The sequence below is a fragment of the Cetorhinus maximus genome, chromosome 3 (assembly GCF_964194155.1).
Source record: "Cetorhinus maximus chromosome 3, sCetMax3.hap1.1, whole genome shotgun sequence".
Lineage (NCBI taxonomy): Eukaryota > Metazoa > Chordata > Chondrichthyes > Lamniformes > Cetorhinidae > Cetorhinus > Cetorhinus maximus.
This window is the reverse complement of record NC_135881.1, coordinates 187,478,479-187,498,049: the sequence shown is the minus strand read 5'-3', so window position 1 is coordinate 187,498,049 and position 19,571 is coordinate 187,478,479. Positions and strand designations below refer to the sequence as shown.

The 19,571-nt window shown below is 41.1% G+C and overlaps 2 protein-coding genes across 19 annotated transcripts in view; one reads left to right on the top strand and one right to left on the bottom strand.

Moving 5' to 3' along the window:
• The window catches only part of brd9 (bromodomain containing 9), a 66,667-nt gene extending 51,667 nt beyond the window's left edge, over positions 1-15,000 (bottom strand). For 4 of the 5 annotated variants that reach the window (XM_078539429.1, XM_078539434.1, XM_078539431.1 and 1 more), the window contains exons 1-5: positions 14,664-15,000; positions 12,897-13,115; positions 5,461-5,592; positions 2,996-3,056; positions 988-1,132 (exon numbers count right to left, since the gene is read on the bottom strand). In XM_078539429.1, coding sequence (XP_078395555.1) covers positions 988-1,132; positions 2,996-3,056; positions 5,461-5,592; positions 12,897-13,115; positions 14,664-14,712 — 606 coding nt within the window. In that variant the 5' untranslated portion in view covers positions 14,713-15,000. Of the gene's footprint in view, positions 1-987; positions 1,133-2,995; positions 3,057-5,460; positions 5,597-12,896; positions 13,116-14,663 lie in introns of all 5 variants that reach the window. The other variant, XM_078539430.1, reaches the window with a different exon arrangement.
• trip13 (thyroid hormone receptor interactor 13) overlaps positions 14,833-19,571 on the top strand; it is a 195,776-nt gene continuing 191,037 nt past the window's right edge. For 12 of the 14 annotated variants that reach the window (XR_013576250.1, XR_013576249.1, XM_078539447.1 and 9 more), the window contains exons 1-2: positions 15,256-15,355; positions 18,344-18,438. Coding sequence is in view for 12 of the 14 variants with exons in the window: in XM_078539447.1 (XP_078395573.1) it covers positions 18,350-18,438 (89 nt within the window). In the remaining 2 variants the exon portion in view is untranslated. Of the gene's footprint in view, positions 14,871-15,255; positions 15,356-18,340; positions 18,439-19,571 lie in introns of those variants that run through there. The other 2 variants (XM_078539437.1, XM_078539436.1) reach the window with 2 other exon arrangements.

The following is a 19,571-nucleotide window of genomic DNA, read 5'->3' as shown; positions in this document are numbered from 1 at the left end:
TGTTGCAAATGCTTCAACCTTATCTTTTGCGCTGATGTGCTGGGCTCTCCCATCATTGAAGATATTGGTGGAGCCTTCTCCTCCAGTGAGCTATTTAATTGTCCACCACTATTCATGACTGGGTGTGGTAGGGCTGCAGAGCTTAGATCTGATCTGTTGGTTGGGGAAGGCTTAGCTCTGTGGGTTTGGTGGTTATTAAGCTGAGTATGTTGGACAATAGCTGACTTGTCCCATTTCACTGGGCTTGAAGCAGGTTTGATGTTCCTTGAGTCTGGTGAGTAGGCTGCGGCCTTTTTCCCCAGTGCAGGTGAGTCTGCAGTTGCCTGACTCGTCTATATTGGGGAAACAGACTGCAACCCACACACCAGACTCAAGGAGCATCAAACCTGCTTCAAACACAGTGAATGGGACAAGTCAGTTATTGTTCAATACATTCAAATTAATAACCACCGCATCCAATGGTCTAACTCTAGACTTATCGCATTCATCATTCATTGGCATACAGGTATAGAGGCCATGAAGATCTACCAATACCAAGATGGCAGCCATCTCTTCGGTGACATCCTTATTCAAGAAACATATGACCATCCATTCTGCACAATAAACCAATCAGCTGCAAGCATGTTAACATATACTGACCTATTATAAACACAACAGCCTGACCAATTAGCATATTCCCATCCTCCACTACTCTTTCACCTGTTCTAATCATTCCTCCAGGTGATGGGCACAGTATGCTGTCTGAAATGTTAAGTCCTACCAATTCTTCTAGTGAAGTCCTTTAAGGTAACAACTGTTCTTTCCAAACCAACTTCATGTGGTGAAACCGTAAAATTGTCTTGTTACTGCTCTCGCCATGAAAACCTTCAAACAGCTTTTCGAAAAGAAATTAGGAATACAGACGTATGATTGAAATAAAAAAAATAGTAATTTCTACTTTTTGAATATATGCAGGTTATTTATGTCTAGCTCTTGTGTTAACCTTACCTTAAATTCTGTAATGGAGTTGTATTCGTTTGCTAGGATTTTATCCTTCATGGTGCTGAAATCCATTGGATGTTTTATTATCATAGAATAACCAGGTGCAATACTATCCGTAACAGGGAATGCAAAAAATCCATGAGGATCTTTCCTTTTAAAAAAAAAAGATTTTTTTTGGTAACAATTTAGGTAATACCTAACACAAATTTCCAACAGTCACTCCCTTTTTCCTACGCTCGTCTCTAACCACTTCTGAATATTGCAATGTGTAGAAGTGAAAATTTAATTCAAAACAGATATGCACTTCTCACTCTATGTAGTGGTGTTGTATTCAACCAACAGTACTTTGGTCTCTGACAACTTAGCAGATGTCAGCTAGGCTGGTGGCATTGGTTAAGTTGGACCTCTGTGGCCTGGGCTATGGTAGACAAAGGAAGTTGATCAGGGTTCCCTCCTTACCGGGAAGGATTGCCTCAGGCTGCTACATGTCATCAACATTTTAAACATGATAGGAGGATTTGTTTGACAATGCATTGATTGGATAAAGTCTTTCTGGTTGTTTACAATGTCTTATCATTGAAGGCCTCCCTTCTCACCAGATTGCTATCATAAAAATTGGCATGACAAATATGCATAAAGAGTTTGGGTATGAGGACAGGATTAAGTTTGATTGCGATTCTCTATTTCAAGCTGCGATGGAATAACTTCTCACTCATGGTCTAGGCTCACTGGTGGCGAAAGCTCACTTGAGGTATATGGGATATAATGACCTATCATTACTTTCCCAGTATAAATGCCAGTTCCATCTACCAGCAAATCCTAGACCTCAGGAGGTCTGGGTGTCCAATAAAACTTTGTAAAATACAAGACACTTTGGCATCTTTAGGTTTGAGCAAATTGCACTGTAATACGCTGGGACAGAAGTTTGTGCCCACTGCCCTTCATAAACAATACGCTCTCAATTTCAGAATGGAGGAAACCCTTCTCTCACTGTAGATAGGTAGCAAGCAAGGCCAGAATCTGCCCTACCAAGAAAAGCAGGTGAAGGAAGATGTGAAAATTCTCACATCTTGTGGCAGACTACACAGCAGCATTGGGTGCAACTTAGATCATCAATTAATCCTCCAGGCCAGGAGGACAAATATCGGGCCATAACTTCCGTGGAGTGGCAAATGCAGCTGGATTGCCACTCTACTCCTAATTACTTACACTGAAATGCAGATGCACCTTTCCTGCCCAACCTTCCAACTTATACCGGATGAGAAAGGTGCAGTGCAGCGAGTTTGAGGCCTTTGTCGAGTGCAGGAGAGTTGGGGGAAAGATAGCCAGGGCCTCATTTTTAAGCAGGTAAGTTTAAACATGTAGCCACATTGAGAAGCCAGGGTGAGGGCTTGCGTGAGGTGGGTGAGGGTATGCGTGGGGGGAAGAGGGTGTGGGAGCGGGATGGGGGGATGCTGCTCACACATGCAGGGGCATGGGCACGAGCCGGGGTTAGGCGGGACAAGGGGCACGTGCGAGGACAATCGGGGCAAGGGTGACGGTGCGAGGTAGGGGCGGTTGGGGCATGTCTGGCTGTGCGGGTGAGCGCAGTCGGGACAGGGCAGTATAATCAGCTGCACTATAATTAGCTAGGAGTTAGAAGTGGTTTTAATTCTTCTAACTTTTTCCTGGGTAACTATTGCTCTAAGACAGTTGGAACCATCCCATTCGAAGACTATAATTTAAATCGAATATGGAATGGTTCCCGGTGTCAGGTAATTGCCCACTGGAAGTTTAACCTTCCTGGGCAGTTGCTGTGAAATTTTTGCGTTGGGACTTAGGGGTAGCGGCCCTCCACTGTGCATCTTTGAGGTACTTCCCACATCACCCCCTCCCCCGATGTACGACAACCCGGAGATCGGAAGTTGTGGGCCATAGTTAAAGGTGCTGTAAGAGTGGAAGCTGTCTAATTGTTGCTGGCTTTGTGTTATGATATTTTGAGATTGCATGGTGACAGTATGACCATAGAACTTACCTCTGTAACTGGCGCAAAAAATGCTCCAACAGCTGTTGCAAGGGTGTATTCTCACTTTCCGCTTATAACACAAACAAAGGTTTTATTAGTGTTGAAAGGTATTGGTACACAAATAATCTATTTGTTTACATAAATCACTGTACTTTAAAAAGTAATGCAATGTGTGGCATACTTCATCTTTTGATGTGAATGGCGCTATAGGAATGCAAATATTATTTACTAATATAGTCAAAAAATTCTAGTCTACTTGATGAAGCATTTAAAAACTGATTGCAGGAAAGTTATTCAAACATTTGCGCAATTAAGCAACCTAGCATGTACAAGATTTAAAGTGACAGCTCAATGACAAAATGTTCTACAGTGCCAGGTTACCTATCATGCTAATGCAGCCCCACACTTGTTATCCCCCAAGTCAATGAGATGGTTCCCGAATCAGAGCTGATAGTCAACTAAAACATACCGCAATCCCACAAAAGAAGTGTATGTCTAGCTAAGTAGTTTGTTGCTAGTAAATAAAAAAAGTAAACAAAATGTAGTTAAAGATTTTTTTTGCTTAATTGCCAGGCTGGGAGTAAAACAAAGCTGAATATAGACAATGATTTGTCCAGTTTATTTGAATGCTAGGGGAAGGAACAGACAGTGTAAAACTTCAAATAAGCTTTCCTACATTACAACAGTGGCTACACTTAAAAACAACTTCATTGACAATTTTGGGACAGCCTGAGGTTCTGATAGGTGCTATCTAAATACAAGTGCTTCTTTGTTAATGAACAGCCATCTTTTACAATCCAAGCAGGAACTTTGTGTTTGTTTATTAGCCCTCCTTCCCTGTGGCAGATATCATTTTTGGGTGGTTGCACTGCATTGACCTATAGACTCTCCAGTACCTCATTCAAGTGTCTGGCCTTTAAATGCAAACCTGGATAGTAACTGTTGACAAAGAAGTTGACCACTCGTGTCATCAGAGCAGTGTCACACTGAGCAGCCATTAAACACCCATTAACAGTACCAAGGTCACTGGAGAATGATCAGGGGTAGATTCTCTGCTTGCTATTTCCTCTGCTTAGCTCGGAGTATTTGCAACAATCTCACTCCTGACCCAGCTAGATGGGCTAGACCGCTGATTAAAAACCTTGCATCTTTCTGTTGTATTAAACCAAGTAAATCACAATGTGATGTAATTATATGCAAAGGATTTTGTTGAAATGGTATTGAAATCTGCTTTTTTTAGAAAAAAAGAAAAGCAGGTTTGGTATTCATTTAGCAGTTTATCAGCAGTGGTGCAAGCTTTATACCTAAAACCACAGTAATGAAAATCCATTGTGCAAAAGAATGGAGAAGTAAAGCAATAATATTTTTGCACCAGTATTAACCAAATTAGGTACTGCCTGGCCCATGTCAGTAGTCTGCTATTCCACAACAATATTAAAGGTGTTATGAAGAGCCTCAATTGAAGGTATTACAAATGCAGTACAGCTCAAGATGAAAGCTTTAGTAAAACATTACATTTCTGCTCCCGTGCTAATTTTGTATATACCATCCTGCCCCACTGTGTGAAGTGAGTCGCAGGACTAAGCTCTGAGGAACACAACAATGGCAGTGAAGGAAGAGGCAAACTTGTAATCGTAAAGCTTAATACTTGCAGCTGTTTCGAAGTGACAACTTAAAAAATTATAAAGACATCTAGAAATGCTCCACAATCACTACCGTCCATTTGAGTCCATTACAGTTTGTATTTTCTCTTGTATATTTAACATCTTATTGGACACGATAATTGTGCTCCAAATTATAACAAACCTTCGAGCAAATTTGATAATATATTGAGACTTTTGTTATTAATATTGTGTGCAATTTTGTCATGCTTGGTTCAAAGGATAAAGTAGTACAAGATCTTTCAAACCTGACTAAAATATGAGATGCCCAAAGAGATTCAATAATCATTTTAAGATAAACCATTTAGAGACTTAGCATATTTTACACACCAAAAACAGAAGTTCAATTAACTATACAATACTTTAAGCCATTAAATGACCGTTGTAACATTATAGAAGGACAATATTTTTGTATATTTAATTATCTCAATTTTAAGAGCTTAATATGAATTCATGGTGGAATCATTCAGTTCAAAAAATTGAAATGCTTTAGTATTCCAAAATCTGAAATAAAAACAGAAAGTGCTGGAATATACAGGAGATCTATCAGCCCCTCTGATAAGAAAGATGGGTTAATGCTTCAGGTGTAATCTGATGTACAGCCAAAAGATTACCGATAAAACAAAAGCTAAATACTGTGGTTGCTAGAAATCTAAAATTGGGGCTCTAAATTATTAACCATATTTTTCTCTGCAATTACATCATTTGTAGAGACAAGCTCCTGTGTAATACTTACTCTCCCACTTAAGGCTGCACTTTATAATACCAGTCTACCCAAGGAAACCAAAAAAAAAACTGACAAAATACTCTTACCTTGTTCCTTTGTTCTGCATGATCGGACTGGCCGATCTGTTGGGGGTTCAACTTCAATCCTTTTTCCTGGATCAAACTCGTCAGCATCAGCCTCACTGTCTAAGTGTTCCTTTTCACGTTTTCGCTTCTTCTCTTCCTGCCATAAACAACCAATGTCAGTTGGTAGAATACATCATTATATCTGATTCCATTAGGGGGTGTCACTGATACAGATGACCAGTGAATGCTGAGAGCTCTAACAATCTATGGAAGAATACAATAGTTTTGTGCCACCACGGTAATAATAGTGCAAAGGAAGTTGATTCCAGGCCTCTTAATCCTCAGTTACAAACATGCAATAGTGTAAAGGGTTACCTTTCAGTTAAAAGATGATCTCAGATAGCACATGCTACAAAAGTTTATTTTAGAAGAACATGCAAGTAACAAGGATATGCGAGGATGGTGCACCATGTTTTCAATTTTGTCCTTTTTTTGAGTACAAAATAATTACAGTAGACAGATCATTAAGCCAGTTGGTATGAACATGGTATGTCAATACTTTCCACAAATAAATACACATGTTTTTAATCACTGCTAAAACACAGCAAGTAGAATTGTACGCAGCTTTCAGTCTAGTTATGCAAAAAGTCTTTGTAGGGGTCAAAAAGGCATCGAGCATTTTCTGTTTTTATATTAAATAAAATGGGCCTTGTTCAGCATGGCACTATTAAATTAATGTGCAAGACGCTAAACAACCAGTCAATTGTAACATGTACAGGGTTGTTTTATTATCAAATATTTAACACTTTTTTTTTCTAATATGGCAATGGTTCAATTGCCCAAGACAACTGAAGTGACTCTTGCATTGTATTGAAATCAGTCAACAGGAGGATTTTATAGAAACTTGCCCAGTCTTTAATACCAGAAAATATTTATATACTAAAATGCACAACCATTGGTCTTAATGTCTTGACCAGCTAAAAGTGTGCATGGAAAGTCCCCGCCCTTGTGAAGTGGTCAACCTTTCAGTTCCAGATACCTCTTGGAGCTACCACAATACATACCTGGTCTTCAAAGCTACTGCCAACTTGTCTTGAACCTGCAACTAAGTGAGATTGAGGAATTGTTTAGTATTTAATAAGACTGCGGGCAAACTACGCAGCCACGCAAGATCCTATGGTGTCTGGAAAATTAGCATTGCTCCACACACTAATCCAACGCGTGTTTCCATGCTCAAGTCCTTTGCTCACACTGCTTTTTATGCCATTTTCGTCAGCCTGGGCTAATCCCTGTCCCTATACCTAAGTGATAGATGCAATTAGCAAGTGTGGAACACAAGATACTAAAGTGAAGATCATGAAGATCTATCCATTCATTGCAATGTCAGTCTCTAATTGTGGACATTTGTAAAAGATTATAAAGTACTGTATCTCACAACTTTAGAAACCATTTTAATATTTATTCCTTTTAAAAAATCTCTAACAATTCTTTACAGATATTATCGATAATTCAATATTCCATCAAAAGCTACAATAGGTAAAATCCAAAATAGGTCTCCTTCCTAGTTTCACTGGTCTCAAGTGGAGACTAGGTCACCCTCTAGGACCAAGGCTGAAATTCAAACTCAGAAATTCTATAGCTGGTAAGGGGCCATAAGAACAACATGATAAGCCAGAATTCAGCACATTTCAGGGCATTGTTTATCTGGAGCTCTCTGGTATATTTTATTCTCTCAAACGTGGACAGATATGAGAACCTAGTAATAAAACCAGCAGTCAGACAGGAAAATTTATTAAGCACTATCTACCACTCATACAAAAATAATTAATCATGATTTCAAAGTTTCCCATTAGGAACCAGTAGTGAAATTAAATAAATATTTGCCCCCTCCATTTCTCTAAGCAGCCAAGTTTTTTTGCTCCCTAGCCCAAACATTACTGATCCCAGACCTTCAGGCCTTCCAAACTCCTCCTTATCCAGCAGACTAACACCGTAGCCCTCACCCTGCACGCTCCTAAACCTCAGCACCTTGCTATGCTTGAAACCCCACCACCTGGATTACAGATAAACCCCAACAGCTTCCACTCCTTCTCATCATCTAATCCCAGAGCGCACCCCCAATGAATGTTCTCAAACACCAGACCCCAGCTCTCAAGAGGATTTCCATGGACTACCTGAAATCTACGCTACCAGCACCCAGTTTTGCTCGCAGTGTGTACATGTGCACTTTCCAGTATTTCCCAAACAGCTCTCCCCTGCTTAATCCCAGAGTCACCTTTAATTCAGGTCAGATATGGATTTGTAATATTCCAAACCCCACGTTCTCACACAATCCAAATGCTACAGATCCCAGGTCTTTCCAGCATTCAGACCATCTTACTCCTCAATATCCAAACTGAGAGCACATCACAGAATGAGCTGGCAGCTGAACAACAGTGAGGCCTAAGTTGGCAAGAGCGATTGGGATACAGAGAAGAAATGGACTGCTAAGTAGGCTAGCTGATATTAAATGGCAGCACATGAGACAGTGATGCATCAATTCTGTAGAACACTAGAATTGAGTGTCAGGTGTTGACGCAGGAAAAGTCACCAACTCACATTGCTCAAGTTCCATATTTCAGAATTTGAGGAGATGGAGACAATCTGACACATCAGGAAGATGGAGCAGTTTTGGTGTAAGAGTTTGAGGGGGCAAACTCAAGAGTTTTGCCCAATTATTCTGTTTACTTATAAAGTTCCTATCTACCATATATGTTTACCTCTTCAAAATATTCACTGTTGTCAAATATTGTTCATTTTGAAATTTGCTTCATGTTAAAATTTTCTCTCTATTGAGGCACTTGGTGGTTTTATCCTGAATTAAAAGTTCTGAAGCTTTTCCTCACCACATATGTTACTCTTACTGGCCTGTAATTCTCCACACATTTGCCAGTACTCTAGCACATACACAGACTCAAATATCTTATTGTCCATCATCTCCCTTTCACAACTTAAGATTCACCACCTCTCCAACATGCTATTCCAGTTTTCATCACAAGAGGTCATTAAAAAAACCCATAAGATCTCAATTAGAGTGGCGTCCAATACTGCACACTGTACTCTCAGGTGAATTAGACTTTAGAGATGGTATAATGCAGACACACTAGGATGCTATCTGGTATGAGGAAATACAGCTGCGACGGCAGCTGAAGTATTTTTTCGTTAGAACAGAGATTACAGGGGAATATGATAGATGTGTTTAAAATTATGAAAGGATAAGGCAAGGAAGATAGAAACCAACTGCTTCCACTAGCTGAGGGGCCCAGGATGAGGAGCCACAGATAGAAGATTAAATCCAGAGATTCAGAACAGGGGACAGGAAAAAATTTCTTTACCTGGAGTTGGAAGGCGGTGGCATTTACATTCAAAGCTATTGGTAGAGGCAGATATTAATACTGAAATATCTATATTAGAGATTAGACTCAATATTTGAATAAGGAAAAGGGTATAGGGCAAGTAAATAAGATTTAGAATGTCTGCTTGCAAAGAGAGCCAAATGAGTCACGGACTGTTTGGGCCAAACAGCCTGTTTCTTGTAACTTCTGCATATTTCTAAGAGCAGTTGGCTGTCAGTACTACTCCCAAAGAAAAACACAAGCATCCTAAAATCTACCATGGTGGGGAATGGGGAGACAGACAGACACACACACACTTTCATCCTTCGGTAACATTACCAACATCTACTGATATAACTGCAAAAATAAATTAATTCTGTGGTTGTTATGCAAACTACCAGAGCTCCATAGCTCTCTGCTTGTTCAATAGCTCCCTTTCACAAAGGGTAACAAAACCTGAGGACAGCCTACTCCTGACAATTATTGAACTAAATTAAATTAACTAATCAATCATTTGAAGTTGGACATTTAAATTTTGCTTGTTCAACTTAAGAATAAGCTCTATTTAATTTTGCGTGAAACACAATGTATAAGTTTGTGTTTGCGAGACTAAAACCTCAATACAAAAAATGCCAAATGTAAATGATAAAATGCACAAAGGGGCCGGCAAATTACCAAATTCTGACGCCAGCGTATGAAGCTTAGCCACCATTAGATCCAATGCCATGCAGCTTATTCACTATTTTAGTAAAACAGGATAGATAGATCTGTAAAAGCTGTAGAGTAATAATTGTTGTACATTTAAAAACACGAGGAAAGGGGGTCAGGTGGGGGGAGGGTTGGGGTGAAACAAAATCCAAAGAGAAAGGTCGAGGCATCAGAACAGTATAGTGATATGGGTAAAGATAAGCAGAGGGGACAAGAAGGGACAGAGTTTATCAAAAAATGTACATCTGCAAAAAGGTCATTGCAGGGAACAGAAGTAAAAAAATGAAATTAAAGGTTCTTTATCTGAATGCAGGAAGCATCTGCAATAAGATAGAGGAATTAGTGGCACTAAGAGGCAAGTGATTTAGATCTCATCACCATTACAGAAACATGGTTACAAGGTGATCAGAGTTGAGAAATTAAAATTCCAGGGTACACAATATTTCGGAAAGACAGACAGAATAGCAAAGGAAGTGGAGCAGCCCTTATAGTAAGAGATGACTTCAGGACATTAGTGAGAAAGGATATGTCCTCTGAAGACCATGAAATAGAATCAGTTTGGGTGGAAATTAGGAACAGTAAGAATCAGAAAACACAGGTGGGAATAGTTTATAGGCCTCCTAATAATAGTTGTGCCTTTGGGCAGAGCATTAAACATGAAATCATTGGAGCCTGTAACAAAGGAATGTAATAATTGTGGGGGGCTTTAATCTTCATACAGACTGGGACAATCAAATTGGTGAGATCGTCTAGAAGATGAGTTTGTAGAATGTTTTTGAGAGTTTCTTGGACTAGCATGTAGTGGAACCAACTAAGAATAAAGCTATCTTAGATTTAGTATTGTGCAATAAAGCAGAGTTAATTAGTAATGTCATAGTAAAAGATCCACTGGGAAATAGTGACCATACCATTCAATTCCACGCTAAGTTTGAAAATGACATATTCCAATTGCAAACAAAAATCTTAAACACAGCCAATTACATAGGTATGAGGGGAGAACTGGCTACAGTTAATTAGGTAAACAGATTAAAAGATAAATGAACAATGGGAAACATTTAAAGAAACAATTCAAAATGTTCACCAAAAATACATTCCACTGAAGAACAAAAACTCATCTTAAGGATAGTATTAGATTAAAAAAAGAGGCTTACAATGTCTGAGGATTGGGCGTGTTTTAAAAACCAGCAAAGGGCCACCAGGAAGTTGATTAAAAAGGGGAAATAATAAAATATGACAGTAAACTAGTTGGGAATATAAAAACGGATTGTAAGAGCTTTTATAACTACAGAGAGAGTAGCTAAAGTAAACGTTGATCCCTTAGAAGCAGAGGCTGAAAAATTTTTAATGGGGAATGAGGAAATGGCAGAGGTATTGAACAAATATTTTGTCTTCTACTGGGAACACAGGCACAAGTTCCGTATCAGAAATAGACAATAACCTAGGGACTAAATAGTGAGGAAATTAGGGAAATTAATATCAGCAGGGATAAGGTATTGGAGAAACTTAAGGGAAACAAAGGAATTCAAAAATCCGACTAACAGTCCCACTCGACTGGAAGTTGGCAAATGTTTGACAAAACGGAGTGGGCATAAACGGGGCTTTGTCAAGTTGGCAGGTAGCGAATAGTGGAATGCAGCAAGGATCAGTGCAGGGGGCGCGGTTATTTACAATCTATGTTAATGGCTTAAATAAAGAGACAGAGTGTAATGTACCTAAGTTTGATGCCCAGCTAGGTGGAAAGGTAAGCAGTGGGAAGAACACAGAGGCTGCAAAGAGATATAGGCAGGTTAGGTGATTGGGAAACAAGATGAAGTATAATATAGGGAAATGTGAAGTTATTCACTTTGGTCATAAGAATAAAAACACTATTTTTTAAAAGGTGAGAAACTTGTAAGTGTTCAGAGAGACCTGGGTGTGCTTGTACAAGGAATGCAGAAAGTTAGCATGCAGGTTCAGCAAGCAATTAGGTAGGCAAATGGCATATTGGCCTTTATTGCAAGGGTATTGGAGTACAAGAATAAAGAAGTCTTGCTACAGTTGTACAGGGTTTCAGTGAGACTGCAAGTGGAGTAGTGTGCGCAGTTTTGGTCTCCACTTTTAAGAAAGGATATACTTGCATTTGAGGTTATACAATGAATGTTCACTAAATTGGTACCTGGGATGTCCTATGATGAGAAGCTGAATAAACTGGGCTTGCATTCTCCGGAGTTTAGAAGAATGAGAAGCAATTTTATTGAAACGTACAAAGTCCCAAAGGGGCTTGATAGTGTGGGCACTGAGAGATTGTTTTCATTGGTCAAGAAATCTAAAACAGTGGGGGTCGGACACAGTCTCAGGATAAGGAGCCAGTCATTTAGGACTGAGGTGCAGTGAAATTACTTCACTCAAAGGGTTGTGAATTGTTGGAATTCTCTACCCCAGAGGGTTATGGATACTCCATTGCTGAATACATTTAAGGCTGTGATAGACAGATTTTTGGTCTCAGGGAATTAAGGAATATGGGGAGCAGCCAGGAAAATGGAGTTGAAGCCCAAGATCAGCCATAATCATACTGAATGGTGGGGCAGGCTCAATGGCACGTGGTCTATTCCTGTTCCTATTTCTGATGTTCTTATATTGCTTCTACAAGACTGAACTTCTGTTCCTTTGTTGCCTTCCCCAATCAGCTCCTAATATTCCTATTTCTCTTCTAGTTCTCGCGCTGACTTTGCTAAAAAAAAAATGTATTTTTCTCAAGCACAATCTCTTCAGTTTGCAAATCCAAGTATATCAGACCTCTGTTCCTATACCCCAACCCCTTCATAGCTGAAATTCTTATCCAATTTTGCCACTTCTTGATTTGATTATGCCAATGCCCACCTTGCTTTCCAATTTCCAGACTCTGGCCTGTGCAAAATTCAGCAAATTGCATCTTGATCTGCAAAAATTCCAGTTCATCTGTCACCTCACCAGACCTACAGCAACTCCCTCTCTCACTGCAACAAATTCAACATCACCATCTCTTACCTCGCTACCACCACCCCATAACCCTTCAAACAGGCTTCTCCAGCCTGTTACCTTCTAATGCCCATCAGTCCTCTTGTCTCTCATGTATCCCCGATACCTTTGTCTCAAAATCATTGGCAAAGCCTTCAGCCATCTTGACTCAACACTGTGGAACTCTATTGCTAAAAGCTTCGATCCCACCATTTTTTCTCACCATCTTTTAAAACCTTTTCAAGCTACATCTCAGTCATCCATCCCAATCTCCCTCCACGTTACTTAGATGCCTGTTCTCTTACCTAATTGTATTTCTGGAGTGTTGGGCCTGTTATTTTAAACATTAAAGGGAGTACATAAATACAAACTGTCCTTGATTGAACCAAGTTTGTCAACTTGCCTTCCTCCTCCTACGTTCTTCATCTGAAATATGCTTATCTTTCTCCGACTTCTTCTTCTTCTTCTTTTTCTTGTCTTTATGTCGTTCTCGCTCATGATCAGACCGGTCATCATAATAGCTGGAATCGTGGCCTGAACCAGAGAGCTCAGTAACTTCACTTCCTCCCACCTTCAGTACCAGCTTAAGTGGCTTTTCAGGGGGTTTATCGATAAAGCCTGGGATGAAAAGGAAAACAATTCACACATACATGAAAAAAAAATTCTGCAATATTTATGCAAGAATTTGCTCTAAATTGAGAGACAGTAAAAACGGGTTGTCATTAATAATCAAGGATTAGTTGTTCCTCAAAAATCTAATTTTAGCTTTATACAAGTTATTTTGTATTTTTCCCCTCCTTCCCTTTTTAGTTTGCCCTTCTTCGTGACAAAAGAGGATGCATTTTTTACCATAACATGTCATAATCAATTAATTACTTGAACTTTAATTACTGTTGTTTTGCAGGCTTTTATAGCAGCCAGTCCACACACAGCAAGCTCCCACAAACAGCAATGAGATCTTGATGGTTTGATAATCATTGGCCAGGGCACAAGGATGCCAACCCTTCTTTTCCTTGACTTATGCCATTGGAGTCTTTCCCACTTGACAAGTAGATTGTGTCTCTGTTTAAGTCTCATCTGAAAGCAAGTGCTCCATTGTGAGAAAGGCCATCTAAGTATTCTACTGAACCCAAAATCTTCTGACTCAGAGGCAAGAGTGCATTGCGCCAAATTGCTCTAAAGCCCAAGTAATGTGACTTTGCCCCTCAACCTCTCATCAATTGTCAAATCAGTGACCTTACATCAGCATTCTGTGCTTATCCAAACACAAGATCCAGTTTATTGAAACAGAATCTATGGCACAACTTGAAAAACATGTGGAGTGTTTTGGCAGATTTTCATTGCAGATCAATCAAGACTAAAATGTTTCCAACTATAATCAAAGCTGCTGCTTAAAACAATTTCACTTCACTAAAATGGAACAGAGTTGGTGGCCTATCAATCCTTCCAATCCCAATTTTCTTATTGTAAACTTAATGTATTCTTTTTCTCCCCAAATAATTTTTAATGTCAAGTTGCTCTACAGCTGCACTTAGGAAACACTTTAGAAGTTAATTTGAATGTACCTCACCGCAGTTTTAATGATTATATTGCATTTGGTAAGTATTTTAAGCCAAACAAGAACGGGGGGGGCAAAACAAAAATATAAAGGGACTCCGATCTAGATTGTCACTACTAAACCCAATGAAGAATTCAGGAGAAACTTACTCAGTGATGAGGCTGAAACATGGAGCAATTGTGTTCTCAAATAGATGTTTTTAAGGGGAAGCCAGATATATACGTGAGGGGGGAAGAGAAGGATATGATGATTAGATTAGGAGGCTCGGATAATGCAGAAAATGGCAAAAGTCAGTTCCGTGCTATGACCAACAATTGCTACTGTCCACAGCACCAATTACTAGGCTTGAGGATTTCAAACGAAAAGGAGGAAGCAAAGGTTGAAAACGAAAAAAGTCAACAGGCAGGCAGATGAGTCTATTGCAGACGCTGCAACACTTTCTATACTTGAGTGTAAACAGGGGCCCCTCCCCCAACCTCACCAGCCGGGGTCGAGCTCTCTGGTTGGACGTTTACCGCCCGTCTCTCCCTGAGTAATGTTTTCTTCCCTTGCCTCCATGCCATCACACTGAAAGAGAGCCCACTCAGCTGGCTGGCTGGCTTACTCACCATCATACGAGTGCCACTCGCACTTGTGTTTCTTGTGCTTCTTCCCCATCTCCGGGCCTTCGTCAGCGCGCAAGCGCAATCGCCGCGCGCCCCTCGCCCTCGCGCAGCCAATTCTGCGCAGAGCCTCCCTCCCCCGCGCGCGCCCAACGGTGCCCTGACTGACAGCAAGAGATGTTTGGGGTCTGTTTCCTCCAGGGAAAACTTCCTGTGGGCACCGATTTTCTTTTTTTTTAATGAAATATTATTTAACGATTCCAGATCATTCAATCTGTCGGGCGTTCCAAATTTGCAAGCTTCCCCCCCCGCCCCCTTTCTGTTGGGAGGTCCCCCTCCGCTCGGCGGCCGGCCAGGCAGCAGCCAATCCGGCTGCGAGTTAGTGAGTGACAGAAAGATTCAGCCAATCAGAAGGGACCCGCCGGGAAACAGGCAGCCCTTTGTAATAATTGACGTCGCAGCTAACCAATGATATTATGGGATTGGGATAATTCCCGCCAATAGGGAAGGCCTGCCGGGCATTGGTTCCAACCCCCCTCCCCACCCACTGCTCCGCCCGCCCCAACCCCCCCCCCCACCGCTCCGCCCCCCCCCACCACCGCTTCCACTTGTGTGACGCTGTGCGCGGCCTGAATCTGTGGTGTGGCGGGCGGAGGATTTGAATTGCAGCCGCTGAGAGTGAGGGAGCTGAAGGAATCGTGAGTGAGAAGCGGCCCCGGGGGATCGCGCGTCTGGTTCCCTAGAGAGAGAGAAAGAGAGAGAAAGAGAATGGGCGTGAGGAAACTACTTCTTTCTTCGAGTGTCAGCCGTGATTTAGTAGTTGCCCTCCCTCCCTCACCTCACCCTAGAGTCTTGAGATTGTGTTCAGGCCCCAGGGTAATGCTCAGGGAGTGTTGCATTGCCGGGGGTGCCGTTTTATTTGGATGAGAGTTTAAACTGAGGGTCAGTCTACCAATGTATTCTTGGGGGGGGGGGGGGAAAGCGGGGTGGTCAGGAAATTCTCCCGGGAATCTTGGTCAATATTTATCCCTTAACCAACATCACTGAGATATTCTCATTACGTTACTGTTTATGGAATCCTGGTGTGTTTTCTGCATTATAACAGTGAAGTTAGTTCGGGATCCGTCCATCTTGGAAGATCCAAAACAAAAACAGAATTACCTGGAAAAACTCAGCAGGTTTGGCAGCATCGGCGGAGAAGAAAAGAGTTGACGTTTCGAGTCCTCATGACCCTTCAGCAGAACTAAACAGAACATCTCGGAAGATGTTGGGCTGCGCCCGAAGTGTATGTTACTTCTGTACTGAACAAGCTCCAATGTGTCCTTGGGGATGAGGCTGTCATCCATTCGGCTCATGTGACCCAGCCAGCGGAGTTGCCACCGACTCAAGAGGGCAAACGTGCTGGGGATCCCTGCACACTGGTGTGCACCCATACTCAGCACACTGCATTGCCAGGAGGTGCCCAATGTTCATCTGAGGTAGCGGAGGTGGAAGCTGTTCAGCTACTCATTGGCTTGCATAAGTTGTCTGTGTCTCGCTACTGTAAAGGAGGGTGTTGAGAACACAAGCCTGGTACACATTGAGCTTTGTATTTTTGGTTAGTTTGCTGTTGGTCCACGCTCGACTTCTTAACTTTAACATAACAGCTTCAGCCTTGGCAATCCTAGTGTTAATTTCAACGTCAAGCGACAGAATGCTGGTAATTGTTGATCCAAAGTATGTGACGCTGTCGATCACCTCTAGAGTAAGATTGCCAATTTTGATGGAAGGTGGCGTCTCTATGTCCTGGCCCATAACTTTGGTCTTCCAGATGCTGATTGTCAGTCCAAACTCCTTGCACACCAGGTAAAACCGATCTAAAAGCTGTTGTAAGTGAACTTCATTATGGGATGCTAACATGGGATCATCAGCAAACAGCAACTCGCAGACTAGGACAAATCAAAGTGCATAGTCTTGCCTTGTTGAACAGTTTGCAGTCAGCTCTGGCATACAGGTAGACAAGAGTGTACAATAGCAGCATGGAGAAAAATATACCAAAGAGTTGGTGACAGGATGCAGCCCTGTTTTACTGGATCTGGAAAGCCTCCAATGATGCTCCATTGTAACTGAAGAAACTGCAAGTTCTTGTGGAAAGAAGAAATAGCGCCAGGAGTCCAGGTGGGCAGCCTATTTTCTGCAGCAGCTTGAGGAGTCTGTCTCAGCTGACAAGGTTAAAGGCCTCAGTGAGGTCTATGATGGCAATATAGAGTGGTCTGCACTGTTCGCAGCATTTCCCCTGTAACTACCGAAGTGTGACAGTCGTATCGATGGTCACGCTCCCAGCTCTGAAGCTACATTGACACTCAGTAGATGTGTAATGCAATCCGGTCAGTGTAATGTGAGCAAAAATCTTCCCCACAGTAATTAACAAGGAGATACTTCAGTAATTGCTACTGTCATTGCGATCCCCTTTGTTTTTCTACAAGGTAACCATTTTTGCATCACACATGTCTAGAGGCACAAATCTTTCCTTCCAGCAGAGACACATAAGTTCATGAGATGCTGCAGCAGTGCTGGTTTTATATTTTTGATGATTTCAGGTGGAATAATATCTTTTGACCACTGTCAAGATGGTCAATGGCCTTGTTAAGCTCTACTATGGCGGGCTCATTGTCCAGCTCCTTCATGACAGGAAAGTCGAATGGCACTGAGAGTTTTCTTCAGTGACAATGTTCTTCCTTGCGTAGTGTTCGAAAGAGTGCTCCACTCATCTTTCCATCTGCTTGCCAGGTTCATTGATGATCAACCCTGTCTTTGTCTTCAAGGGGAATGATTCGGTTGTTGCTAGGCCTGTTGCTTTCTTGATTCCTTCTTACATCCCACTAGCATCCCTGGATTCAGCAGCAGCTTGTATGCTGTTGCAAAGTTTCAACCAGTATTGATCGGTGCAGTGCTGAGCTATCTGAGACTTGATTCTGGCAGTTCTGAACATTTAGGTTTTGTGTGCTGGGGACTAGCTTGTAGTTCATGAGGGCTCTCCTTTTTGTTGCAGTAACTAGCTCCATATCAGCCTAATAAGCCTCAAAGCAGTCAGTATTCCTCTGATCTCTTTTACTGTCCACAGTGACTGCGGAGCTTTAGATAGTGTTGCGCAGTTGATCCCTCTTTGACACTGCACCCTGGCTTTGGGCGTCGTCCTAAAGAGCCTAATTGAGGATTTTGAGGAGCTTCTGGGTCCTTTCTGGGTCAATGGTACAAAATAATAAAAGCTTTATAACTGGTAACTGTTTCTTCCTGTGTTGTGCTGATGTAAATCACAAAGCTGGAGTGTCCTCTCCAAGGTGTAGGTCTGTGCCTTTATAACAGTGATGACATTTCAAGTGTACTTCATTGGCTGTGAAGTACGTCACCCCCAGTTATTCATCTTCCTCCTGATACAGTCATTGTTTGGATTTGTTGACTGACTGAAATTTGTGAAGGGAACATCCATAATTCTTTTTATTTGATTTAAATGTACAACCTTCTCAAATGGTGCTACATTTATTTACACGTGTATAGTTGGGTTGTAACCTAATGTTTGTTTCTGAATGCATAGTCTATCATTGATAGACTGAATCCCACTGAAAATGAAGATAGGAGTTGCTTCTGTCATAATGGCACAACAGTGGCATAGATTGTTCAATTTGTTTTAAATTCTGTTTCAGTAGCTATAAATGGATGCAGCAGCTGGAGAATTAAAACAAGCTTTGCCATCTTTCGAATCCATGCAAATACACGTGGAGGTCTGTGTAAAACAGAACAGGTAAGCCATTTTGTTTCATGCCGTGGAACTGAGTTATGAGCTACTTGAAAATAAGTGCTGATCCTACTTGGAACGGACACAAAAGCAAAATACTGCCAGTGCTGGAATGGAAAAGCCTGTGTTAATTGCTCTCCAAAAACTGTTATAATTCTTTTGGAAGATATTTTAATGAACCATTACACTAAATCTTTGTTACTGGTAAGACAGTAGGGTTGCTTCCCACTTCAACCATTGGTGTATTGTATCCCATTGCTTCTCAATAATATAATGATTCAAGCAGAACATCAAATTGCGTTCTTTGATCATGTAATACATTTCCAAAATAACTCCTAAATTGTTTGAAACAAGGTTTTAATCTCTCATTAAGAAATATCAATGCATTATGTTGAGTATATAGCACAGAAACAGGCCATTCAGCTGATGCTGGTATTTATGCTTCATTCCAGCTTCCTCCCATCTTCACTCAGCTAAATCTATCATTGTAACCATCTATTCCCTTCCCTGCTTAAATGCTTATCTAGCTTCTCCTTACATGCATCTATATTATTAATTTCAACAACGCCCTGTGGTAAGGAGTTCCATGTTCTCACCACTCTTTGAATAAAGCAATTTCTTCTTAAGTTCCTATTGGATTTCTTGGTAATTATCTTATATTGATGGCCTCAAGTTATACTTTTCCCCACAGGAGGAGACAGTTTCGCTGTATTCACTCTATCAAAACCTTTCAATTTTATTGGGCCACCTCTCAGCTTTATTTATTTTTCTTGGGAGATAGAGACACCACGTCTGTCAATCCTTTCCTGATATGACAAATCTACTGGAATTTTTCAAGGATGTAATAATTAGAGTTGAAGAGGGGGAGCCAGTGGATGTCGTTTATTTGGACTTTCAGAAGGCTTTTGACAAAGTCCCACATAAGAGATTGGCATGTAAAATTAAAGCACATGGGATTGGGGGTAGTGTATTGAGATGGATAGAAAACTGGTTGGCAGACAGGAAACGAAGAGTAGGAATAAATGGGTCTTTTTCCGAATGGCAGGCAGTGACTTAGTGGGGTACCGCAGGGATCGGTGCTGGGACCCCAGATATTCACAATACATATTAATGATTTAGATGAGGGAATTAAATGTAAT